The following is a 27,616-nucleotide window of genomic DNA, read 5'->3' as shown; positions in this document are numbered from 1 at the left end:
AGGATAAAGAAAGCCTCCCGGCCCGAGTTTGGGTGACTAGGTAACGACTTTTTCTTCATTCTTGTTCTCATGTATTTCAGACTTGAGTAAGTGAGAGATGGGAAGTTTTCGTTCTTATGAGCAAAGGAAAAGATAACAGCAATTTTAGTAGGAGTGATTAATCATGGCTCTTAATCACAATAAATTATTCTCACCTATAAAGTGTTCTCACCTAAAACACTTGGCAAACTATAGAAGTTAAAGGATGCCTCTCTTTTTACATTTAAGTCTGGTTTTCTATGCAACCTAACCTTTTTTTTTCTATGGGGGGTGGTTACTGAAAATCTTAGTAGATAATGTGAAACAGGCATTGAGCTAAATATCTAAAACTGTTTAAAATCTTATGTCAGAGATTAATGAAAACATATCGATTTGGGTTTGGGTGGGGGGAACTGCACAGATTATACCAGGTTTCTAAAAGAGCCACATGCTGAGAGGAATTATTTACTTAGAAATGCAGTTCCTTTGTCCAGAATATTCATTCGTGTGAACAAGATCTAAAATGCCTAAGAGTGTAATATGATGCATGTATGTATACATATATATGTACAGATAGATGAATAGAGATGCACATGCACAGAGAGAGAATATATGTGTATTTCATATAATCTACCTTGGTCAGCTTCATTCCAAGATGATTAAAGAAGTCTTAGTAACACTTGCTTGTTTAGTAACCACATATGATTTTTTGCTCCAGAGGGAAATTTGGTTATGAAAACAGCATGAATCAGATGATCTCACCATGAATACTGAATAATATCTTCCAGACCCAAATTATATCCAAATCAACTCAGACTGTGTTTGAAATACCAGATGTTCTCTACTCTTCTTTCCTCTTTCTTTAAAGTATCTGACATGCAGTACCCTTTCCTGGGTCAAAAGGGTCACTTGAAATGTTGCCAACCTATCTGGTTGCCTGAAATTATGAATATGGAGAAACTGAACCCATTCCCATTTCTTACTCTAAAATAAGCAGGAGATGATGGATGTTTGGAGGCACAGATCATACTGCTATAAGCTCAGTATCTGGATCCTATAATTAAGGATATTTTAAAAGTCTTATTTATCTATGACTAGTATTTCAGAATAAATATTATACGTCATTTTTATTTTTTCAAAGGACCTTGATAGGTATTCCTAAAGCGTGACTGTAGTTTTTCCAAATATAGTCAATCCAAAGGACCTGTTTTCTTGGACACTGAAGAAGAAAAATTAATCTGTCATAACGTTGTATTGATGCTGGCCAGAATGCGTTACTAAAATTATATGAAGTAGACAGCTTTGGGACTTGTGTGCTTATGAAAAACATGTGTTTTCAGGCACCAAGCATTGACTCTGCAGGGAATACTATATCACATTTGCTGTTGAAATAATTATGTGCAACAGAACTGTGTCTTATCCCTCAGAATGTAAATTTTTTGTTTCCTATGTGTACTTTGTAAACTACTATTCCAAGCTGAATTCCAAATGATTCTGACCTGTAAGAGCCAATAATATATTAGCTTTCTCAAATAATTATTTTCTATTTAGTGTTTAAATGTTGAGCAGATGACCATGAATAACAACTAAGATGAAGTTAATCTGAAACATGATTTTCAGTCATAATTTTAGAATTAAAAGGTGTCTTAGAATTGATCTAGTTCAATTCCTTCATTACCTAGATGAAGCCTAAAGAAGAAAAATGACTTCTAAAATCACTGGACTTGGCAGTGATATAATACCTTGGGACCAGATCACAGTTTTCCTGACTCTCTTCCAGTGCTCTTTCTACATTTTCACTGTTTAGCCATGTAATTCTTGATCATTTCCTTAATACCTGGTGTAGCTAATTCTCGTGACATATGACATATGAGCACTCATATATTGGTGTTTATATTACTCCAAGGATCTGAACTTCATGTTCTAAGCAGCCAGGCTGCCTTAGCTGAGGAGCTAATACTTTCTGGACTCCCTTCCTCTCTACCGCCCCCTCCCACACACCATGGGTATCATTAAATAACACCTTCCCTGTTCTCATCCCTCACCAAGACTTCTCCAGCCCAGAAACCTGGGCAGAAACTAACCGGTAAGATTCCGATGTCTAAGAGTAACAGCCATGGCTCTTGAGGAAAGGAGAAGGACCCTGACCTTAGTCTGTGCTGCGGGTAGGGGGAAGGACAAGGTATGGTGAGAAGAATTCTGGATCCTGGACTTAAGGGAATCCTGAACACAGAGTAAGGAGGAAGAGAAATTGGCTGAGCCCTTAGGACAGATGGGGTTCCAGACCCTCAAACTGAGCCTAGGAAGAGTTGGGGAATCCCAGCTCCTGTGACCTCTGCCCAAAAGGTCTCGGAATAGGTCTTGAGAAACTGTGCCTAGGGCAGCTCTGGCTCTGAAACTCATTTTACTACAGAGTAAAATCAGTACATTTTACTTCATTTGATATATGTTTGACTTGTTAAAGGGAGGGTAGCAGATGCCTGGATGCCTAAATTGGCATGGGAACAAAAGCAGAAGAAAGTTGCCTCACACCAGTAGGGATGTGTCTGCTGGGGTGCAATTTTATCATCTAAATTGGATTGAACAGGATTAGAGAACACATTGCACTCTGGATTATAACTTAGCCTGGAACTAGGCACATCAACGAAACAGGGAAAATGCTTGAGTGTGACCCACAGATCTTTGTTGTCTGAGTGGCTTTGTGCTTTTGTATCCTAACTGAGGATGATAAAAAGGGTAAGATTATGGAAGACGTATCCACTCAGTAAGTGGCATAAGTTAGAGATCTTCAATGCTGGGTGTCAAGGAGGTTGAGTTTTTATAGCTTCATTTACAGGGGAAATTTAATAAAATTCCCTTAAAGAGAGTAAATTCATTGCCAGTCTGAAACTCTCTAATCACTTTAGCTGCTAACAGTGGTTTTGAAAACTAGGTGCTTTTTTGGTTTGAGTGTTGTTTTGTAATTAGAACTGCTTCCTTTGGGTTATAGCAGGAGAGAGTGTATCATATTGCCATGACCTCATTCCACTCTCTTTCATTTACTTGTCTCTTTGTGATTTTTGAGAGTCCCCTCATTCCTTATGTCTGGGCCCTGGGGGAAGAGGAAAGTGTGTGTGTTTGGGAAGGTGGGAAGGGACATGTTCTTAAGGTGGTCACAAACCCAAATTGCAGGAAAGAGCCTGTATGGAGATTAAGTTGACCTTCTAGGCAGGCCCGCCGGCAGGGGTGGAAGAACACTGGAGCAGTGCTTTCTGAGCTTTCCAGGGCAGACTGCAGAGCCCTTTTCTCAAATTACTGCTTTTCTCAGAGTCGGGTCTCCTGAAAACTAAAATAGCTAGATTCTCTTGTCTTCTGCATAACGCACTTTATTTCCATGGGTCTCCCTAACCCTGAGGTTTGGCCAGCAGAACTTAAGAGGGGCTCTTGACCCCCTCCCCCCATTCTCCACCTCACCCCCATTGCCTGCATGGCTTTTCTCTGAAGCTTCCTCCTTAGAGTATCATCCTTTCTCTGGGAATGTCTTCTCTGTTAAATCTGGTGGCCTAAGACACCACACCAAATTGTTCAGGAGATTTATTTCTTCCTCAGGAAAAGGAAAAAAAAGAGAGAGAACCCCACTTGGCCTGCTGCAAGGCTGGCCGTATCACCTCTCAAGTACTCTAAGATGTCCTCAGCTCTAACCATCCCTCTTCTGTCACAGGCTTCAAATATGGTGTCCCCTCTGCCTTGAACGTACTTCCTCCTCCTCTTTACTGAGTTAGATGTTGCTCATCCTTTCCAGCTCAGTTCAGCTATCACTTGTTCAAAAGAGTTTTCCCAACCGCCCTGCCTGATTCAAGGCTTCTCTTTATAGAGGCCTGAAAGTCATCTCCATTGAGACGTGTTGCAGGAGGCTTGGGGCCTGTAGTTCTTTTCCTTGAAGCAGAAATGAGGCAGGGAATCTTTTTAGAAAACGGAAGGGCTCCCACTGGACACCCTATAGAGTCTGCCCCAGCAGCACTAGCACAGTGCAGCACAAGTCAGACAGTGGGTTTTAGGTTAGCTTGCTGTCGACTAGCTGTACGACCAGGAGCAAATCATCTCTCCTCTGAATTTTAGTTTCCTGATCTCTTACACCAGGGGGATGCCTAGGCCTGTCCCACACTAAGAATATGTGGGACACTTTAAAAGAGTAGATGTTCATGAGACACCACCAGTTCTAATAATTCTAATAAACTGATAACCATTTTAAGAAGATTGAAAAGCAGGTAGGAAAGAAACAACTTGCCCCTTTCCAAGGCTAACTTTGTAAATCAGCAATGAGCTACACTGAGGCCTTAGTGTAAAATCTCTGCTGACTAATTGAGGTTCAAGTTGTATTAGCTGAGCTTCCGAGTTTCATTCAGAAATACGGAATGAGATGGTATTGGTCCAGAATGTTTCTGGTATTTTATTAAGGCCAGTGTTGCTCAGACCAGATGATTTAGATTGGAAGGCAAGCAAGAATTTGTTTAGGTGGCCATTTAACTTAGAGGCAGAAGCATACTTAGTTCTCCATTATTATATAAGCCAGTAAATCTTTGTTTCAGGATTTTATACACACTTACATATAAGTTTGTGTATGTCTGCATGTTCTCTTTCATGGGATAAAATGTATTTTTTACTGTGAATTATATACAAGAGAGTTTGAAGTGCTGATTTAAGCTAAGCTATGTGATTAAGCCTTAATAATGTAATCTTAATTTTCATTTGGGATCAGAGTTTAGCAGGAGATGCATGAAACACAGTATGAGGCAAATCCATATACCAGGAGGATTCAGGATTGTTACCTCTCCTGTAATGGAAAACTAGAAAGGGCTTGAAAAAGAATTGACCTCTTTTTAGATTTGCTGTTCATTTTACTGTGGATATCGTAATGGAGAAAACTCTTTAATTATGTTCCTTGCAAAAGACCAGAAAACTAAAATAGCTAGATTCTCTCTGTCTTTTGCGTAACCCACTTTATTTCCGTACTGTGAACTATAATGATCAGTGACGAGGAAATAATTTGATTCTTTCAAAAAACAGTGTCTAGTGTTAAAGTATACAATTTAGAGAATTTTAAATCTTTTGAAAATTGGTAATGGAGACATGGCAAAGGTGACAAAGTTTAGTTAATGCTGGACAGATTTTTATCCCCTTTAGAAAGTATTCTTGAGAGGGTATACCTTTAAAATATTGTAGGTTCTCCTAAGCAGCTGGGTGGACCAGCTGGTTTTGAATATGCCCTTAGTTATCATAAAAGGATGTGGTCATTTTCTTCAGGGAAAAATGGAAGGGCTTCATTTAAACTTCAGGGCATGGTCAAGCTGATCTTTCAAGGAACAAGTTACAATGTGGTTTTGATTGCACACAACTTGGTCAAGCTACAACAGGGAGCCACTGAAAAAAATCTCTCATCTGGCTTGAACTCTTACTCCAGACACTAGGCAGTAATAAATTTGTCAGCAGTCACTGATGTGATATTTAAACTACAGAATAATCGAGGCACTGGTGATTTGCCGATGTGCTGAAGCAAAGCCAGTCAATCTTTTTTACACTAGTATCAATAGTTGGGTAAAAGAGGTTCCATTGCCTTCTTGTGTCCTTCCCTCATCTGCACTCCCCTCTTCTGCTTATTAAGTCATGTCTCAGGAGTTCCAGAGGGTTATTGTTTAATACGGGAAAGGGAAATAGTCTGCTATAATAAGGACAGTAGTACAACCCCTCCACCCATACCTCAGGCATAAGAGCACAAACCTTGGAATCAGGTAGACCTGGAGTCAGATCTCTTCTCTACCGTTTATTAACATTTTGATCTTAAGCAAAGTCTACAGCCTCTCTGAATTTCAGTTGTCATCTCTAATGGAGAACAATACTGCCTACTTTATAAGCATTTTATGAGGTTCTGTAAGATTTCAATGAGATAAGTACTTTATCTGTATTCCTGGCATTCAATATGTTTGTTGTTGCTATTATTATTATATTTATAAAAAAATAAAATAATAATATTAAATTGTATTTCCCTAAATCATTTGCATATTCCGTGTTTGCCAAAAAATATGTCATTTGGGGCTAGGCTTGCTTTCCGAGCTCTGGCTCCTCTGACTGCTCCCTGTATCTATTGTATACAGGGCATGAAGTGGCCAAAGAGATAAATTCATGACTTTTTGTCACAATATTTGTAGTCTTCTATGTAGTTGTATTCTAATGCTTTTTTATTCATGAAAAAAAGTAATAATACAAAGTATGTTGTGTGTGTACTTGGAATCGCCATTTAGTATACCTGGGTGTCATCACTGACTAAACAATGTGACACTCATAAAAGATTTATTTGCAAGTTATATCAACAGGAGTGGTAAATGGAATTAAAGGTGTAATTTATTGAATTTTTTTAGATTTAAAAAAAAATGTAATAACAGGTTCACGTTGTTTTCTCTTTAACAGATGGGTTTAGGACATGAGCAAGGATTTGGAGCCCCCTGTTTAAAATGCAAAGGAAAATGTGAGGGGTTCGAACTGCACTTCTGGAGGTAACGTTTTGAAAACCACAACCACAATAGTAATTCCTGCTTTTTGTCACTGCTTCCTCAGACATCAGAGATCGCTTACAGGCTACCCAGCATGGTTGCTAAGTTGTGGATCTGTTATATTCTTTTCTAAGAAGTAAAGCTATTCTGACTTCCCATCATTATTTGAGCTAATTGGGCCATAGTAACTATATTTAGAATTGTTTGATTTATTTGCTGTTCTTCAGTTTTCCTATGAGACTGAAATACTGAATACGTCTCTTTTCTGAGTGGCAAATAAATCTGTGGTAATCTTGAAGGACTATTTATTAATTTGTTATTCTTTTGTTAAAAATGTATAACTGCACATCTCATCTGTATATTTACGATAAACAATAAATATGATGAATTGAGCAGTCATGTCCTAGTTCTCGGGAAATGGACTTGAATCTAGGTCTTTTCAAAATTTTCAGCTATAAATTTACTACTGAAAAACTTTGAAACACTTGAGTTTAAAAAAATAATAATTCATTGCCATTGTTTTGGTTTGAATCAAGTGCCTGTATGTGGAGGATGAATGTTAGTGGATCAGAAATGTGTATTTTGTATAGCTCTTATTTGCATGTTTTTTAAAAAGTATTATCATACATCATATAAACCTAAAATTGGTATTTTAAATCTGTTCTTTTGAAGAACATAAATGTTCATCAGTGGCTGTCAAGACTGTAATAGTAGTTTATAAGTCTGTTCAAAGTTAGAATTAGCACAATATTGCTAGAAGAAAAATATTAAAACGATCAACCATACATTATTAGGATGGAAGCTGCCTGTTAGAATGAATCTTACTTGAGAACCACTTTTGTACTGCGTATTTCCATAGGAAATGCTCTAGAATAAAAAATGTCCTCAGCTATTGAGGTTGTATACAGTGTAAGTTAAAGGAGAATGTAAAATAAAATTTGGGATATTAGGCTCTTTTAAACGCTCATTTATTTAGTAAGTTTTAGGAAACAAAGACAGTTGTTTTAAATAGTGAAGGCAAAGGAAACCTTAGCCCTCCCCAAATGATTATACAGTTCTTTATCTGGAAGGAGCTAATATGTTCCAGGGAATTTCAGAATTACAGGACTTTAATAGCTCTTCCTTGTGCCACCTCTTCAAGGGACATAGCAGTTTATCAATATGTCTGTCACATTTTAGAAAGGTAAAATCACTAGACACAAAATAGTTTTCATGGATTAGAATATTTCAGCTCCTAATGTAAGCGCGACTCTTATTTGTACTCAGTGAGTTTTGTGGAGAGCTGCACTGCCCTCTGCTGGGCACAGTGCTTGCTTCACAGTCTTAAAATATACTCTTTTTAGTTTGACTATACATTTGCCAAAAACTGCTGATGAGATTTTTAAAGCTCATTCCTAAGTAATGGCGTCTTTTCTCTAAAGCAGGTTAGTTTATAGTAGTTCTTATTTGCTCTATGTTATTTTTGTATTGTAGATAACTATCATCTGATATTTTCAGATAAAAATGTTAGATAAGAACAGATATCTGTGACATGAAAATCACTTATTTGTTTTAATTTTTCCACACAATCTCATCTCCTTACCTGGGTATTGTCTGAGAATCTGCTAAGAGCCATAAAAGACTAGGGCTTTGTCATGGCCTCCAATCTAAGTTGGGTTTATATAGTCTGTCCAAATGGTGTTATTTAGTAATGCTGTCTTATTCCTGGCATAAGTCCAGACACATTTCTCAGAATTTTTGATAATTCCTTGACCTTTTCACCACAACTGGAAGGCTTGAGGGTAAGTGCCTTTACCTCCAGATGAGCCGTTTTCAGTACAGTCTTTGAAGACGTTTACAGACTTTCTAAGGCTGGTTGTCCTGAGTGTAACAAAGATTCCAGGTCTGGTCCAGGGCCACGGAACTTCAGGGCTGGGACTGAAGTGGACATGGGGTCTCAGGATCCTGTCCACTTAGCTTCCTCCTCCATCTTCACGGTGACCCTTGACCTCTGAGACCGTTAGGGCCTCATGGAGCACATTGTGAAAATCAGAGCCTACTTATTCTTCACTGTTATCAGTCTGGCCTTCTATGCAGCCACAAGAATGGTCTTTTGAAAATGGATACTATTATGTACTTCCCAATAGCTTAAGAACCTTCAGTGTTTTCCCACTGGAGTTGATCCTTTAAGCAAAGTCTTTGGCCTTTGATGTTAAACCTCAATATCTGGCCTCTGCTACTGTTCCAGCCTCCCCTCCCATTTCAGGCACCTGTGCTTCAGCTACTTGGATACATGCTGTTTCCTGAAATTTCTGTGCCTTGTTTCATGTTCCCTTTGCCTGGAAAGACCCTACATCTCACCACCTGGAAACAAAAAGTCCTTCCTGTTCTCTTCAAGTCTTATTAGCCCAAGCACTATCTCTGAGAAGTCTTCTTTGCTCCCTGTATTAGTCAGCTCAGGCTTCTATAACAAAATACCATAGACTGGTGGCTTAAACAGCAGAAGTTTGTCTTACAGTTCTGGAGGCTAGAAGTCCAAGATCAAAGCATCAGCATGGTTGATCAAAGCATCCTCACCAGAACCACTTCCTGGTTTGTAGATGGCCACCTTGTGACTGTGTCCTCACATGTCCTTTTCTCTGTGTGTGTACATAGAGAGAGAGAAAGATCTCTCTCTTCCTCTTGTTATATGGTCACCAATCGTATCAGATTAGGACCCCACCCTTATGATCTCATTTAACTTTACTTCCTAAAAGCTCTGTCTCCCAATACAGTCACATCGGGGGTTACAGCTTCAACATAGGAATTTGGGGAGGGACACAGTTCAGTCCATAGCACCCTCTTTCCCTGCTTCTGCACACTCCCAAGTAAAGTAAGTCATTTTCCCCCTTAGCACCTTGTACACTTGTAGGAAGCCAGGAAATAAATACTCAGACCTCATTTTCTTCATCACTTGGACTTCCTGCTGGTGCTTTCCATTGCTGGGGACAAGGTAACACACTGCTGCAGTCCTTAGGGGTCAGCCTTCTAGGGCACAGCACAGGGTACTGTGCAGAATGGATCTAGAGAGTGAGTGGAAGAGATCCAACAGGCATGACTGTCTATTCAAGATGTGTCTCAAAAGTTGTAAAAAGCTGAAAATGAACTGTTAGATGTATGGAAGTTTAGAGTGGGACTCATAACTTAGCTAGACAAACCTCATTTTACAGATCAAAGAACTAAAACCCAAGGGAGTTAAAAATGACTTAATAGTTTTCTGTTGCTGCATAACAAATTGCTACAAATTTAGCAGGCTAAAATAACACCTGTTAATTAACTTAATATCCATTTATGCTTTAGATCAGAAGTCTAGGCAGCTTAGCTGGAGTCTCTGCCTAGGGTCCCAAAAGGCTGAAATCAGAGTATTGGGTAGGTTGAGCTCTAATCTGGAAACTCTGGGGTCAGAATCTGCCTCGAGGCTCACTCCTCAGGTTGGTAGAATTCATTTCTTTGTGGTTGTAGGCCTGAGGTCCCTGTTTTCTTGCTGGCTGTCAGCCACTGGCTGCTCTCAGCTTCTAGAAGCCACTCACATTCCTTAGCACTTGGCAACCTCCATCTTCTAAGCCAACAACATTGCTTAGAATCCTTTCTGCACCTTCGATCTCTCTGAATTCCTCTCATGCTCCCAGCTAGAGAAAACTTAATATTTTTTAAGGGCTCTTGTGATTAGATTAGGCACACCTGGATAATCTCCCCTTTTCCATATAAAGTAACATAATAATAGGAATAACACCAGGGGTGAAGGTCATGGGACCGTCTTAAAATTCTGCTTACCACTTTATTTACCTGATTGTACCTAATCCTCATAATACCTTTTGAGATAACTGGTAGTATTCCTGTTTTATATACAAGAAGGCAAAGACTAAGAAAGTTAAATAACTTACTAAGCAAGGCTTATAGATGGCAGAGCTGGAATTTGGACCCAAAGCTTGCCAAAACCTTCCATATCACCACCTTTCTACAGGATAGAACAGAAACTCAGAACCATCTTTACACTCTCCTGCCCAGTGAACCGTGGACTGCACCAGACTATCCACCCTACATGTGGCACTTTTGCAGCATAGACATCTTGGTGGACAATAATATTTTAACTGTGAGCTCTCCTTTTTTTTCAATGCACCAGTAATTACAAGACCAGAGAAAAATAAAAGGTTGAGGAGACCTGATACTTATCACATAAGAGCTACTATCTTCTGGGCACACTTTTAAGTTAATATTTCGAGATAACAAATATTTATGAAATGCAAGACAGAAACACAAGATATCAAGGAGTTTATAGCCAATTATTTCATATCATTGGAACCACAGGTTATTTATCATATAAGTAATAGAATTATTCGTTTGTCTTATCCTTGATAAATCCTTCCAATAAAAGAGTTACGTTTTACAAGAAAAGTGTTACTTGAATATAGCATACATCTGTCCGGAGAATTTCTGATTGGGTTAGAGCTGGCTGAAAACTGAAAATTCCCCACCATAAATGGATTAATGCTTGTGCTGAATTCTATAACACAGGCCCACGCTTAAGTCCATATATGTATATCCTTGTTGTAAAAGGGCAGCTTCCAACTCTTTTAAATTATTGGTTTACAGCAGTGCCATGACCATTCCTTTAAATCACTGTGACTGCTGGCAGCATGTCAAAGCACTCCAGTTGCCTTGGAAAAATAATTTTTACAAATAGTACTACAAAAATAATTTCTCTATTGAGGGGATGAGGCATAGTTTCTTGACTGCTTTCAGCTTGAAACTGTAAATCTATCTACTTTTGTGAGGCAATGCTTTTGGTAAATTTTGGTACTCTCTCTCATGGACTTAACTCAAGAACTCTGAAGTTGTAATGTAAAATTTTGAGAATACAGTTCTGATTTGTCATGCATATTAATCTTTGCATGTGTATGTGTTAACAGCATTAAACGTTTTTGTACAAAAACTTTTTAGTACAAATAACCCTCCTCCTCCCACATCTTAGAGCTTCCCAGTCTACTAGTCTACCCTCACACCTTTTTTAGAAAGTCATAAAAAAGACTGTTTTAAACTAACTTAACTCAGAATCCACCCCCCCATTTTTTCCCTTCACACAACTTTAATTAACATCCCATGGAGAGCGTGGGGAGAATTGCTTTAGGGCAGTTTAGAAGATTTAGAGATAAGACAACTGGGCTAAGTATGGGAACTGATTTATATACTCCCCTGAACTGCTATTGAATTGGAATAGCTCAAATAAATTTAATAAAAATAACCTATTTAAGTCTACATATATCATCAGAAGTTATGTGTGAATCATCTGAGGAAAGATACTGTACAAACCTTACAAACATAGCCCCTAGCACATGGATACTAAGCTCACCTAAGCCCTGTTTTTGTTTTGTTTCAGGTTGGCATAAAACCAATTTTTAAAAGTTCCTTGTTTTCTTAGAAGGGATGGAATCTGGGTTATTTTAGACTGAAATTAAATATATTATAAATGTCCCACTCATCCTCATATGTCTTCTTGTAGATACAGAGATAATGGTATCTCTTTCTTCCCTAATTCCTTAACAAAATTCTCCTTTTAATAAATTTATTGGCTAGTTTCCAGATGACTTTGAAAGTTCTTAAAAGATATTTCTAAAAATAAAATAATTTTAGGACTTCCCTGGTGGCACAGTGGTTGAGAGTCCGCCTGCCGATGCAGGGGACACGGGTTCGTGCCCCGGTCCAGGAAGATCCCACATGCCGCGGAGCGGCTGGGCCCGTGAGCCATGACCGTTGAGCCTGCGCGTCCAGAGCCTGTGCTCCGCAACGGGAGAGGCCACAACAGTGGGAGGCCCGCGTACCGCAAAAAAATAAAAAAATAAATAACATAAAATAATTTTAATTTAAATATGGGAGATTCAAATATAAAACACTGTAGACTAAAATCCCAAGAAAAGGATTTAAAACATTTTTTTAAACGTAGATAAGTAGTAGATGGCACACATTTCCACATGGATAGCCCTTGGCACCTGGCCCAGATTTTATGGGTTTATTTCTTGCCTAGTGGTTTGTAGTTGTCCCTTTTTATTGTAGAAATGGAGCTCTGGTATTAGGAGTCTGGAAGGGATGTGGTCATTCCAGCTACTTCAGTGATGACAACTCTGACTAAAAGAACCATCCTACCCTTCTTGAGTCACATTCCTGCCAAGTGCTCTGTTATTGCAGGTTACCATGCTGGGGTAAGGATGCAGATGAGGCTAATAATATATTGGAATTTTAAAAACAATCATAAGTCATCATAGTTTCCCCACTTAGAAAACTGATAATCAGGCATAGTCTGACTTCTTTAGCTACTTCTTTTTCCCTCATCACTGCTGCTATTGGTGTAGTGTTTTAACCTGATTTTTCTTGCTTTAATAAAGGTATTTCAGGTGGGTGAAGGGGTGGACAGGGAATATAGATTTTCTCAGAATGTAAATATTCCAAGAATAGCCAAGACGAAAAATAAGAAAAAATATAGAGATGGCTATTATATCACTAGTTAATATACCTCTTTTATATAACATTTTCACAGTAAATATAATTTATTTAACCATGCTACAGCTTGTAGTAGTATAGTTCATGCTTTAGAAAGCCCACAGGCTTTATTTCATGTCCTCTTTTACTATTTGTCTTTCAGATTCTAGAATCTAACTCCCCTCATTTCATAGCATACATGTTGTACTGGTGTAGAACTGGATAATAAACATTTCCAAAGGAACTCCAGTATTCATCACATCCTTGTAAAATTATTACTTCCTTCTTTAGTGAACCACTTTGCTAATATTAGGATGCATGCCATAGTTCACAGCCATATAAGGATCTATTTATCTATATTAAGAACTAAATTCCCAACCCACCTCTTTACCCTTAGGAAGGTGTGATTTAAAACTTGATCCAAAAGCAATGTGATAGTTTTATGAATAATTATATTGTTTTTGTTAACCAAAGAACAAGAATGAAGAACATACTGTAGTAGAATAGTATGCTCCTTTCCACTAGATGGAAGTATGAGATAACCAGATGTAAGAATCTTTTATAGCTGAACTGGAATATGCAAACTATTCAGTGAATTCTTACCAAATAAAGAATTCTGACCAATGTGTGCACAAGCGAAGTATTTAGCCTCTCCACCTTCATATCTCTGACACTCTGTCTCTTTCTTTCTCTCTCTTTCTGGGACTGTATAAGTCAGATCTAATGTTTTCAGTTTGCATACCTCACCTTAAGAAAACAGGACACAAAAATCAGTAATTATTTAATAATTTGTTATTTGGCAAAGAGTTTTTTAGTTGTTTTGTTTTTTGCTAATTTTCTGATGTAGAGAAATCCAATGATTTATATTAATTTTAAATCCATACGACTTATTAAACTCTTAATGATGCTGATACATTTTTATATGATCAGTCATAGCATGTGTGGTTAACAACAGTTTAGTTTCTTCCTTTCTGATGAATCCTTATGACTTGTATTTCTTTGAACTTTCTTACTGCTCTGATTAGTACCCACAGGACAAAATGAATGAAGTCATGATGGCAAGGTTGCTTTCTTGCTTCAGATCCTAAAATGAATGCACTAAGTGTGATGGATGCTGAGTCTTGTGGGGTTTTTTTCCAGAAACTCTTTCTAAAATCCTAATTCCCTTCTACAGCTAAAATTACTTTAAAATGTAATCAGAAGAAATGTTGAAATGTATTGAATCCTTTTCCTAATCTGACGGGAAGCAAACATTTACCTTATCAGTTTCCACTGTTATCTTTATTTTCCTTCTTTTTTACTTTAGGTTTAGTCTGAATTTTTCCTAACTTCCTGAATTAAACACTTAGCTTATTAATTTTTATTCTTCTTTCTAATTTGAGCATACCTTAACTATAAATTTCCTCCTCAGCATCCCTTTAGTTGTGTTCTACAAGTTTCAGGAAGTAATACTTTTGCTTTCTTTTTTCCTAAAATGTTTTTTGTTTTAATTTCTATTGTGATTTTTTTCTTTCAACATTGAATTTTTTAAGAGGCTTTTTTAAAAAAGTACTTTGTAGTTACATTTTTGCTGATGATTTCTAACATAATTGCATTCTGTTCAGATAATGTGGTTGATGATCTGTCCTTGGCCATTTCTTGAGCCTTGCCCTATGGCATAGTAGACGTTTAGATTTTCAAAGTGTTTCAAATACTTATAAAAAGAATGTATGTTCTCCAGTCACTGGATATGATTTTTTTTTTTTTTTTTTTTTTTTTTGCGGTTACTCCCGTTGTGGAGCACAGGCTCCGGACGCGCAGGCTCAGCGGCCATGGATCATGGGCCCAGCCACTCTGCGGCATGTGGGATCCTCCCAGACCGGGGCACGAACCCGTGTCCACTGCATCGGCAGGCGGACTCTCAACCACTGCGCCACCAGGGAAGCCCTGGATATGATATTTTTATGTGTCTGTTAGATCAAGCTTGATAACTGTGTTATTCAAATATTCACTTCTAATTTTTTTAGTCTCACCATAATGATGGGTTTGTTCACTTATTTCTTATAGTTCTGTTACTTTTGCTTATATATGTTGAAGTTAGGTTATTAGGTTGTATTAAGTTTAGAATTGTTATATCATAGAAGTGTTTTAAAATGTTTGTTACAATGAAGTGACTCTCTTTAATAGTCATTAAAGGAAAAAGCATTAATTGTATGATATTCATATAGGTATCTAACTTACGTTTTGTTGGTATTTGCCTGGTTAATCTTTTTGCATCTTTATACTTTCATCCTTTCTGTGTGTTTAAAATGTAAATAAGCGTTTCTTACAGACAGCATATTGTTTAATTTTGTTGTATTATCCTTCTGAAAGCCTTCATCTTTCAGCTGGAGAAATGGGTCCATTTATTGTGACTGTTGATATGCTTGGGTTATATCAACCATCTAATTTTTCCTTTCTGCATGTCCTAATTGCCTCCATTTATTTTTTTCTCCTCTCTTATTTGACTAATTACATTTTTATACTTGCATTCCTTTTTCTTTTAGTTTACAAATTACATTTCTTTCTTTAGTTATCTAGATATTTTAACATACATGTTTAACATCTAATGTTAATCTATATCTTCAGTGTCTTCCTGAACAATAAAAGGATATTAGAATGTTTTTTTAAAACTCAGATTCCTCCCTCTAACTTATATGCTATCATTGCCCTGTATTTTAGTACCAGTATATGTTTTTAACCCCACAAAGTCTCTCTACTCCTCTGTTTTCCTCTGTCACCTTTTCCAGCTTCTGCTCCTTTACCAGACTCCTTCCTGAGTCCTCATCTTCTTCCTCTGCTCTTCCCCCAGGAAGTGAAAGTGATCTGTTCAATTAATTCCCTGACTTCCGAACTTATATTTTCTATCAGGCTACAGTTTTTAACACTAGATCTATATATCCTATAATCTATTTGATATCTTTACCCTGTCTCATAGGCATTTCAAACTTATTATTTCAGTTTTGGATAACTTTCACCAACCTTTTGCCCCATACCTCAGATCTGTTCTTTTGCTTTTACAATCTAAGAAATTACATTCCTTTCACCAACTTACTCATCCTGGAAACCTGGGTTCATTTTTTAACAGACTGGACCTTCCCTTCACCATCACTATATCCACAAAGTTTAGTCAGTTTCACATTCAAGGATATCTTAAATTTGTTCCTTTCTTTTTATCTCCAACATCAAATAATCTAGTCCAAGCTATTACACATCTTACCCAGGCCAAAACAATAACCATCCAAGTTGTAAATTCCACTTGCGAAATAGCAGTAGAATCCCTGTTATTTAGAACCTTGCCATTGCAAATTGGATGCACCATTGACATGTTAACCGGTCTCCTTACTTTCAATTATGTCTACCCCTAATTCATTCTCCATGTGGCAGGTATTAACAATTTTTGAAAATGATCTAATCATGTTATTCCATTACTTAAACGCCTTCAGTGCCTCCTGATTGCTCTTATAAGGAAAGCCAAATTTCTTAATGTGCCCACAAGTCCCTGCATGATCTCAGGTTTGCCCACCTCTCCAACCTTGTCACCACCCCACTTACTTACCTCACTGTAGTCATACCAGACTTCTCTGACCATGGGACCTAAGGGCACAATCTCTTTCCTAATTCAGGACCACCACAAATACTCTTTCTACCCAGAATGTCTGGAGGCTTTTCTTCTCCTTTCATTACCTCTTCTCAAATACACACACATACACAATTCACACCTGTTTTACACATCCTTCAGATCTCATCCTAAATGTCACTTTCTTATGGAGTAATGTTCTTATGGAGTCCTCTCCTCACCAGTTCTAAGTCAAAATTATACCCTCTCAAAGTATCCTATACTTTTCTTTCTTATCACAAATGCAATTATAGGTGTGTGTGTGTGTGTGTGTGTGTGTGTGTTTGTATGTGTGTGTATTTGTTTAATGTCTGTCTCCCCACCAGGTGGTAAGTTCTAGAATGTCAGAGACTGGGCCTAATTTTTTCACTATTATGTCCTAGTATCAAGTTCATTGCTTGGCATATGGACACTCATATACATTGCATGAATGAAAGATTACATGCCAGACCAGTCTGGGGAAGGGAGTCAGTGTCCTTCAACTATAAGAAGGCCAGAGACTTTATCTGTCTTCTTATACATAAGGGAGCGCATGATAGGTGATCACTAAGTGTTTGAAGAAATAAAAGAAGGGGGAAGGAAAGAGAAAGGAGAAAGGAAATAGAACATGAGAAAAGAGAGGAAAGGAAATTGGAAAGGGGACAGAAAGGAAATGATAAAAGCTAAACCTAAATCTTGGATTACCGTCCTTGATCAGAAAAGGATATATCAACGTCCTTCTCTCTCACTTAGGGAAAAAAACAAAAACAAAAACAAAAACCCATGGGCAATGGCTGTTATCATGCAGTAAAATATGAAACTGCTTGCTGTGATAGTTTTTTGGTGATTTTGTTTTATTTATATATCTGGTTGAGAGAATGAGGAATACCAGATGGGGTTATGACATGCCCACTTGAGCATGCACTTTTTAATCAAAACCTAACTTTTTTCAAAGTCTTATAAAGCAAAGATGCATTTATATGTTTCCTTGTTTAAATTTATGGATGGTTACTTGTAATCTCCTCACCCTCCCCAAGACTTGACTTTGCATACCATTATATGGAATATTTGTAAAAGTATATTTTGAACTATATATGTATGACTGATTAGATCCAATTAATCATTGCCTACTTATCTCCAAAATTATAGAAAAATATGTCGTAACTGCAAGTGTGGCCAAGAAGAGCATGATGTCCTCTTGAGCAATGAAGAGGATCGAAAAGTGGGGAAACTTTTTGAAGACACCAAGTATACCACTCTGATTGCAAAGCTAAAATCAGATGGAATTCCCATGTATAAACGCAATGTTATGATACTGACCAATCCAGTTGCTGCCAAGAAGAATGTCTCCATCAACACAGTTACCTATGAATGGGCTCCTCCTGTCCAGAATCAGGCATTGGTAAATAATAAGAGGGAGGGAAGTCCCTGTATTAAAGTTCATGGGCTACTTATTTAGGGCAATTCCTTTAGTGACCCTAATCGACCTCAGGTCTATTATTTTTCTGGGGTCCCCATTACTTTGACTTACAACTCCTATTGGTCTTTTGAAAGTAAGATTAGATACCTCAAAGAATTTTTGACTACCTAGATAATCTGTGTTAACTTTTTCAAAGAAATGGTCTGACATTTTAAATAATTAAATGAAAAACAGATGTTTTGTATAAATCTAGTAACTTCTATGTTACTCTTAAGAAGATTTCTCTTAAGGTAGTTAAGAATATCTAAAGAATAGAATTTTCTTTCATTTTTTATAACTCAAAAGATGTTCAACACTATATTTCTTTTACTATATAAGGCAAAAAAAATGCAATTTTATGTCAAGCTACTTCCACTAGTACAACAACTAGAGGAGACATTTGGAAATCTTTTAAGAAGGTTAGTTAAATCATAAGAGTGAATCTTGTGATGATATCATTTATAGTGATGAAAATACTGATGATCCTTAGACCATTCTAAACATGTGCCTAAAAAATTGTATTCTCTTGCAACTATCCAGTTGTGTTTTTTTGATTTGTTTTTTAAAATTTTTATTGGAGTATAGTTGATTTACAATGTTGTGTTAGTTTCAGGTGTACAGCAAAGTGATTTTAGCACATGTAAACATTAAAAGAAACTGGAAAAAAAAAGCTTTAATTTCATGAAGAAAAGTGTGTTCATTTTTACTGACTTCAATCTATTTATTGTACCATTTTTAACGTGTTAACATCTCAAGATATTAATATTATGAAGATCAATTGTTAGTAATGGATAGAACTGACTTCTTTCCTCAGTATTTTGATTCTAATGAGTGTTGTAAAATATCATTTATATGATGGCCAAGGTATCTCCCAGTTAACACTGGTCTCCTTGTGGTCTAGGCCAGGCAGTACATGCAGATGCTGCCCAAAGAGAAGCAGCCAGTGGCAGGCTCAGAGGGGGCGCAGTACCGGAAGAAGCAGTTGGCAAAGCAACTCCCTGCTCATGACCAGGACCCTTCAAAGTGCCATGAGTTGTCTCCCAAAGAGGTGAAGGAGATGGAGCAGTTTGTGAAGAAATATAAGAGCGAGGCTCTGGGAGTAGGAGATGTCAAACTACCCCGTGACATGAACGCCCAAGGCCCCAACAGAACATACATTCCTGGAGGCGATAGAAGCACCACGACAGCGGTAGGGGCCATGGAGGACAAATCGGCCGAACACAAAAAAACCCAGTATGTAAGTGATAACGGTCACGATGTTGGGCCAGTTGGTATATTTTACAGGTTCATTCCACTTCTTTGAATGGCTGGTGGGGGGGCGGGGTCGAAGGGGAGGAATACACTTACTCTGTTTCCAAAAGGGAGTAGATGAGGGAAATAAATTGAATTATAATTCAGTTTAGGCTTATTTTAGAGAATTATCTACCATGTTTGAAGCCTTGGTCTAAAGCCAGGTTTTCTGATTATCTGTTGCCGAAGATAATTGTGAGTTTTATGTATACATAGCAGTTAGCATTGGTGTCGTGCTGGAATACAACATACAATCTAGAGTCTGTTTCTAAACATAATTTTGATGTTAACTGTCTATCTCTTCCCATAAATAAGACTAATAACATGCTTAGGTTAATTCAGTTTTGCTTGTGAGAACATGCCTAAAATTCAAACTTAAATTTATGTGGATATATGGACAATCATACTTTTAAAAAGTCTCTCTAGAGAGGGATATTGAAGTCTTTTTTTTATGCCTTGAAAGTAGAAGCAAATTGTGACACAGATGAACAAAAAATAAGAACTAAACTTACTGTAATGTGTTTCTCACAGATCCCGCTAGCACATCAACCAACAAGGCTTAGTCCTGTATTAAAAAAAAAAAAGTACAATAATTTCTAAAGTAGTCATTTTTGAGAGAACTACTAAAATTTAAGTGAAAATTACTATTAGCCTTTTTCCATAAGCAGCTTTAATTCAGAAAACAGTGCTCTGTTACACATAGGGTACAAGAATTAGGTTTGGAGAACCTGGAGAAAGCCAAGAGATTCCTTTTCACAAATACTAACACCATATTGCCTACATGGACAAATTACTGATTTCAGTAGAAATTATTTCTCTTGAAAATGGTCTCTCTGAATTCCTACTAAAACTGTTGATGAGAAATGCCAGTCTTAGGATGACTAGATTGTTTTGGCTGGTTTCGCTTTCAGTCCTGCTACTGCTGCAAACTGAGTATGAAGGAAGGAGACCCAGCCATCTATGCTGAAAGGGCCGGCTACGATAAACTGTGGCACCCAGCTTGTTTCGTCTGCAGTACATGCCATGAACTCCTGGTCGACATGATTTATTTCTGGAAGAATGGCAGGCTGTACTGTGGCAGACATTACTGTGACAGTGAGAAACCCCGGTGTGCTGGCTGTGATGAGGTATGTTCTCTGGGGCCACCTAAATGCAGGCTCCTTTTTGCACCCACCTATGGTTCCTTCACCGTGGTAACCAGGCCACCCTTAGCGAGAAGGTAAGATGAATTAACCAAGCATTAGTTGCTTTATTTATATCCAAAGAAGTTGAATAAAAAAACTTTTAATTTCAGTCATTCTGAGTGTCCATGTTAACTGTGTTACCTAATGAAATACTGTCCAGAAACATAAAAGATTGATTTGAACTAAACTAAATAATCACCCAAGTTCAAGCTTTCAGTTGTTTTCAGACTTCACACCCCAAGAAGTTGACTGATATTCCTTGTGGATCTAAATCCCTTATTGGTCTAAAGAACCTAGCTTGGTTATTTGTAGTAAAAAGGAAAAAAACATGATTGATCCTATTTTTATCCTCTTCCCAGCTGATATTCAGCAATGAGTATACCCAGGCAGAAAACCAGAACTGGCATCTGAAACACTTCTGCTGCTTTGACTGTGACAACATCCTAGCTGGGGAAATATATGTGATGGTCAATGACAAGCCCGTGTGCAAGCCCTGCTATGTGAAGAACCATGCTGTGGTAAGAGACATCTTGGGATGTGGTAGCCTTGACCTGCCTTATTTAAGCCTCCTACAAAGGAGAAACAGAAAGCACTACTCTTAAGTAGGAAGCACGTGATTCCTACCATAGGGTGTTAAAATCCAGGTAATTCAAAACAATACATGCACTGACTAGGATGAACCACCTCAAGATTCTACCTGTGCAGTTTACACTATAAACTGCTACTTGATAATCAAATCCCCACCAAAAAAATGTTCCTTAATGGGAGTGAGATTGATTGATTCTCATCATACAGATCAGATTTCACTTAAATTAAGGTATTTATGGGCTTTTCATATGCTTTAGCTCTATTTTAATGTTTATGTTTCTGTTCTTGTTACCAGATCACCCACTGTGGCTTTGTTTTTGCTACCTGTAGATTTTACAGTGCCTATTTCTTAAACTCTCATTGATATATATAACAAAATTTGACTTGCATATTTATATTTATTTGCATGAGCCAAACATTCAAGTATTTAATGTGAAAGTATATATATATATATATATATATATATATATACACACACACATATATATATACACCCTGCTTACACAGAGCTTCTGTTGAATGATTGCCCAGAGATAGATAAAGAAAGAGTAGATAAAGAAAGAGTTGACCATATGTGGTAAAGCTTATAACCCAGGGGTTATTAAAAGAATAGATGTTTACTTTATATGCAGATAAATAAGTACTAGTTAAAGATCTCCCTGAGCTATCAAGTAGAGGAGACTCCTGGCTAAGGAATAAAATGACATATTTATTATGTATAGTTCTCGTAGTATGATACAGTGAAAATAAGGTAAGAAGTTTTGGTGTCAATGCCAGTTTTCAACCTTTACCCACTGCCCCCAGATATAATCTATCAGCTATCATTTTCTATCAGCTCTGCCTCATCGATATATCTCAGATTCTCACAGTTACTACTCTACTTCAGATCTTTATTTTTCTGTCATTTGGTTTATTGTAGTGACCTCAAATTTGGCCTCCCCACTTCCATTCTTCTTGTTCAAAGCCACCTTCCATAAAGATGGAAGATAATCTTTCTAAAATGAAAATCTGATCATTAAGCCTTTGCTTAATAGATCCAGCCCCTTCTTACCTGTCCAGCCATTTCTACTAGTTATCTAACCCAAATCATACATTTCCCAAGTTACCTGCATTTCATAGTTTATACACTGTTCTTTGTCTTCTGCTCACACTAATTCCTTTGTCTGATATGTCCTCCTGTTCCCTGTTGTTTTTTTAACTTATTTATTTATTTATTTATAATTTTTTTTTTTGGCCACGCCACACAGCTTGTCGGATCTTAGTTCCCCAACCAGGAATCAAACCCAGACTCCCGGCAGTGAACGCGCTGGGTCCTAATCACTAGACCTCCAGGAAATTCCCTCCCTGTTTTACTTGACTGTGCCTGCACATTCCTCCAGACTCAGTTTAGGCTTAACTTTTCAGAACACCTTTCCTGATTCCCTACCCCAAGCTCCACCCCTCTCTCTCTGGCTAGGCTTGATGCCTCTCTTCCCACAGGGCTCTGTGTGTGCTTGCCCATGTGTTTATAATTGTTAATATCATTCATCTGTCTCTTCCACCAGACTGTAAACAGCTGGAGGATAGAGCTTGCCTCTTTATTTCCATACCCTCAATGTTTGCACTTAGGAAATGTTTGAGTGACTGACTTGTGTTTTAACATTTTTCGGGGGTCAACATGGACCTTCCTTATACCTGGGGATAAGATGTTGAATCATCATATGGCCTGATACGTCATTTAGCTTAAAAAAACCGCATCTCTAAATGTTGTTGCAACAATTTCTCTACAGAAGAGGATTATCATAATGTGCATTTTACACATTACAGGGGTATGTTACCTTGGTTTCAAGGACTAGTATATAAACTTCATGAGGGCAGGGATTTTTGTCTGCTTTTTTTCTGTTCTATTTCCAACACTAGAACAACACAGTAGGTACTCAGATATTTATAGAATAAAGCTTTAAACAGATGAAGCTCCTTTATTGTTACAAGCTTCTCTCCATTGCATTTCAATAATCATTGGAGAGGAATAACCACAGATATGATTAAAAAGAGAATGAGAGACTCTCTAAATTATTTAGCTTTATAATATGGCATGATTTCTTTTAGAAGGTTTACTTTCTCAGTAAGATACACTATTGCTGTTTGCTTAATATTAAAATGAACACATCTATCCATCACCTGAATAAACCTTAGCTGATAGCAAAGAGAGGTACCCATGCAACATGCTAAATGATATAAAAATTGGAAGATTATCTAGTTCAGGGAATTGATCTGCTTAGATCTTTTAATCTTTAAAAGGAAAAAAAAAAAGGAGTGTGGATACAAATTATTTTTAGACCTGAAGCCAAGAACCCAATTCAAAACAGGGCTTTTCTGAGGAAAAAATTAACCTGGAAGGAGGAAAATGAGAAATACACTTAGTTTGTTTCTTCATGGTCTCTGGAATTCTAGTCTCAAATGGCCATCCCCAGAATTCACATCTCTGAGATTTCACAGGATCCTCCTTCTAGAGAGCACATTAAATCAAGTGTCATTATCAATTTTATATTGTGTATACAAATAAATAAAAAGTAGGAGGGATTGAAGGAAATAAGAACTTATTGAATTATTAGCGGTTTAATTAAGAATCCAGGAAAAATCTAATGCCAAGCAGAAAGTGGTGAAGTACATCATCTCCCTGACTGGTCCTGGAGTCTCCAGACCTTTGGTTGGGACCTGGGCAGCTTTCAGATCTATGAAGAATGAGGGATCGGTAGTTTTTACCTGGGATCGTGTCAGACTTTGGGATGAATGGCAAACAAATTATTAATAAAACTAAATTTAATGAAGCCCACAAACCCTAAATTCCTATACCATTCAGTGTGCTGATTATTTTTTTTTACCAAAACAATTTCCTTAATTTTACATGCAGTTGAACAGTAGTTATCACTTTTTTAAAATTGCAAATGGAAATGTGACTTTTAAAAAATTATAAAAAGATCTACAAACATTATGAGAGGGCTGAGATAAAGAAGGTAGATCATGGTCTAAAATCAAGGAAATAAAAAATTGAGTGTGAAATGCTTCTATTGTACACAAACAAGTTTTAAAATATTGAAAAATTAATATGAAATATAGAAAACAACAAAGGGCAACATTCTAAATGAATTACAAAGCTATAAAAAATGAATATATACAAAAGCAATTGCTTGCATGGTGCAGCTACAAATTAGGAGTATGTTTGTAATCAAAACACTCATTTTTGTTGTATTCAGGAATAGTGAATCGATCATGCAAAGAGAGTATCTCCCTTCCTTCTCAGGGAAGACTGGGTTGACATAACCTGTGAATTAAGGAGCTACAATCTCTGTAATTAGAAGCCTTGTAGTTCTAAAAAATATGGAAAGTATATTGCAGGTCTGAAGTGAATATTTACAACAAGGCCTCACTTTACACCCTAAGCCAGTTCACCCACTGAGTGGCAGCCACACTTTCAGGTCTTTTCAAGTAAGAAGGCTCAGGCTAAATGACCTTCCTCAACCCACCCACTCTCATCTCTCAGGAATTCCTGACAATCACATTAAGAGACCAAGGGTGTGGAAGATTAGTCACTTTGATGTAATGCTGGACAATCTTGTTGGTTTCTTCATTTGTTATAAAATATTTAAAACAAAAACTTTAGACACATTGATTTATAATACATATAAACAAGAAGGCATATGAACTATCTAGTGTTTTGGAGCTCTCAACTGGGTAGTTTTGTTTTCTGCTGTAATATTGCCAGTTATTCATTTATTATCTTTCTATACATGTCCAGCTAAAGAAGAAAATTATGTGTGTTTGTGGGTGTGGATGTGTGTATGTCATATGTTTATTTGTACATAACATACATGTACACTGAATGGTATATGGAATGTAAGTGTTAATGGTCCATGATATTAGATTATACATAAATTATGACATGACAGAAGCCAGTTAACTACAAGTTATATTTTTAGTGCAAACTAATTATTCTCAAACACTGTCAGTATTTTTTGACTGAGTCCTTAATTACTTTGAACATGATTTTCATTCATTACTGTCTAGAAATTAGTGGTGTTAATAATTTCATGTGTCATAGGTAAGACTGGTAAAATTACCACTTCAAAGCTTTAGTGAGTGAGGAAAAATCTCTTTTTTTTAAAACCTATTTTTTAGAGCAGTTTTAGGTTTACAACAAAATTGTTCAGGAGCTACAGAGATTTCCCATATCCTCCCTACTCCCCTCACATGCATCGCCTTGAGCATTATCCACGTCACTCACCAGAGTGGTACATTTTTTAACAAGGGTGAATCTACATGGACATATCATAATCACCCAAAGTCCACAGTTTACCTTAGGGTTCACTGTTGATGTGTATTCCATGGGTTTGGACAAATGTATAGAATGGACAAATGACATATATCCATCATTGCAGTATCCTACAGAATATTTTCACTGGCCTATAAGCCCTCTGTGCTCTGCCTGTTCATCTCTCCTACCTCCCTGTCCCCTACTCCCTACCCCTGGCAACCACTGATCTTTTTATTTTCTCCATAGTTTTGCCTTTGCTAGAGTGTCATATAGTTGGAATCATACAGTATGTAGCCTTCCCAGATTGGCTTCTTTAACTTAGTAATGTGCATTTAAGGTTCCTCCATGGCTTGACAGTTCATTTCTTTTTAGCTCTGAATCGTATGAATGTATCATAGTTTATTTATCCATTTACCCACTGATGGACATCTTCCAAGTTTTGGCAATTACAAATAAAGCATCCATGTGCAGGTTTTCGTGTGGACATAAGTTTTCAACTCATTTGGGTAAATACCAAGGAGCATGATTGTTGGATTGTATGATAAGAGTAAGTTTAATTTTAAGAAACTGCCAAACTGTCTTCCAAATTAGCTGAACCATTTTGCATTTCCACCAGCAATGAATGAGAGTTCTTCTCGTTCCACATCCTTGTCAGCATTTGGTAGTATAGAAAAAATCATAAAACTTTTTAAAAATAATTGCTAATGTACAATCTAATAGAATACACTAGAACCAAACACACTGGTTTGGAACTTGCCATCAAGACTTTTTGCCGTGGGGATATCTTACAAGCACTGAGTCCTGTTTGGAGTTCACCTGTTATTTCTCACAGTGTTCCACATATAGACCCCCATTAACAATTGTTGGCTATGAAGGTTAACGAGAAGAAGGTCATTCTCAGTTGTATATCTCTGAGGTTGTCATTCTCAGTTTAATCTGCCATCTGAAGCAATGCGCTGAGTTTGTTCTAACATGAAAATGTTACCATCACAGTTCGATCTCATCTTCTTCTCTTCTTTGTATAATTGACTTAACAGGTATGTCAAGGATGCCACAATGCCATTGATCCCGAAGTGCAGCGGGTGACCTATAACAACTTCAGCTGGCACGCGTCCACAGAGTGCTTTCTGTGCTCCTGCTGCAGCAAGTGTCTCATTGGGCAGAAGTTCATGCCAGTAGAAGGGATGGTTTTCTGTTCAGTGGAGTGTAAGAAGATGATGTCTTAAGAGGAGAGTACCAAGCAATATTGAGCCATAGCTAACCAGAGTGGTCTGCATTTCTACTGTAAAATGCAATTTGGAAAAACAAAAGGAAAAAAAGAAACTATAAAGGAAACCAGGAGATTTGGTTCAGTATCTTTCTTTGATGTTTTTCCTTATCAAATTTTCCATATCAATTTTTAAAACCTGCTTTAAGCATTTGATTTTAAAAATGGTAAAGAGTTTTACCTTTTCTTGGCTTTCCAGATGTAAAATCTTTTGAGTTGGAAGCTTGGGTTTAATCATTCTTCATATTCCTGCCCCCTTTGTGCCAAACACAGTATATATGAAACACTTAAAAGTTAGTATTTGAATGGAAAGATGAGCATTTCATGTTCTATATTCTTTTTCGCTTCTTGTATAAAATGAAAAGGAAATTAAACTTGCCCTAATGCCAAGGTTCTACGTTTATTGCCTCATCTTATTCACTGAATTTTGTAGCGATACACAATGAATTCTTTTGACAGAGAAAATAGAAATGCAGCATAGTATGAAGAGCCGTTATCATTTTAATGCCTATGCATTTGCTATTTCCTAACTTAGGCAGAGGTGGTTTTATTGCATATCTCTATTTTTTTTATTTGCTCTGCCTCTCAGTATTCTCTTTGTAAGCTGATGACCTCCATCTGTGGCCTTGAATATTTTATTGTCACATGGTGGCATCCACACTTTTTAATTCTATAGATGATTTTTGGCTTGGACGTAAAAGCCAAGCCACTCATTTATATTATGCCTTCAATCCAAAGAACATGCATACTTTTTGTATCCAAGAAACTATAACTTGTACTGTTTGCACTTGCCTGCTGTGGTTTGGATAGACTTTTTGCATGGTTTTCTTTCTTTTCTAATGGATACTGTCCTATGATGCCTTTTCATGGGTATATATCAA

At 37.2% G+C, this 27,616-nt stretch overlaps 1 protein-coding gene across 2 annotated transcripts in view; it reads left to right on the top strand.

The window, feature by feature from the left end:
* Positions 1–26,793, top strand: part of TES (testin LIM domain protein) — a 44,248-nt gene extending 17,455 nt beyond the window's left edge. For both annotated transcript variants that reach the window (XM_024127219.2, XM_007129661.4), the window contains exons 2-7: positions 6,463–6,548; positions 17,803–18,055; positions 19,014–19,349; positions 20,314–20,529; positions 20,946–21,104; positions 26,506–26,793. In XM_024127219.2, coding sequence (XP_023982987.1) covers positions 6,463–6,548; positions 17,803–18,055; positions 19,014–19,349; positions 20,314–20,529; positions 20,946–21,104; positions 26,506–26,694 — 1,239 coding nt within the window. In that variant the 3' untranslated portion in view covers positions 26,695–26,793. The remainder of the gene's footprint in view (positions 1–6,462; positions 6,549–17,802; positions 18,056–19,013; positions 19,350–20,313; positions 20,530–20,945; positions 21,105–26,505) is intronic.
* The last annotated feature ends 823 nt before the right edge of the window (positions 26,794–27,616 follow it).

Source organism: Physeter macrocephalus, chromosome 5, assembly GCF_002837175.3.
Source record: "Physeter macrocephalus isolate SW-GA chromosome 5, ASM283717v5, whole genome shotgun sequence".
NCBI lineage: Eukaryota > Metazoa > Chordata > Mammalia > Artiodactyla > Physeteridae > Physeter > Physeter macrocephalus.
This window is presented reverse-complemented; position numbering and strand designations above follow the sequence as displayed.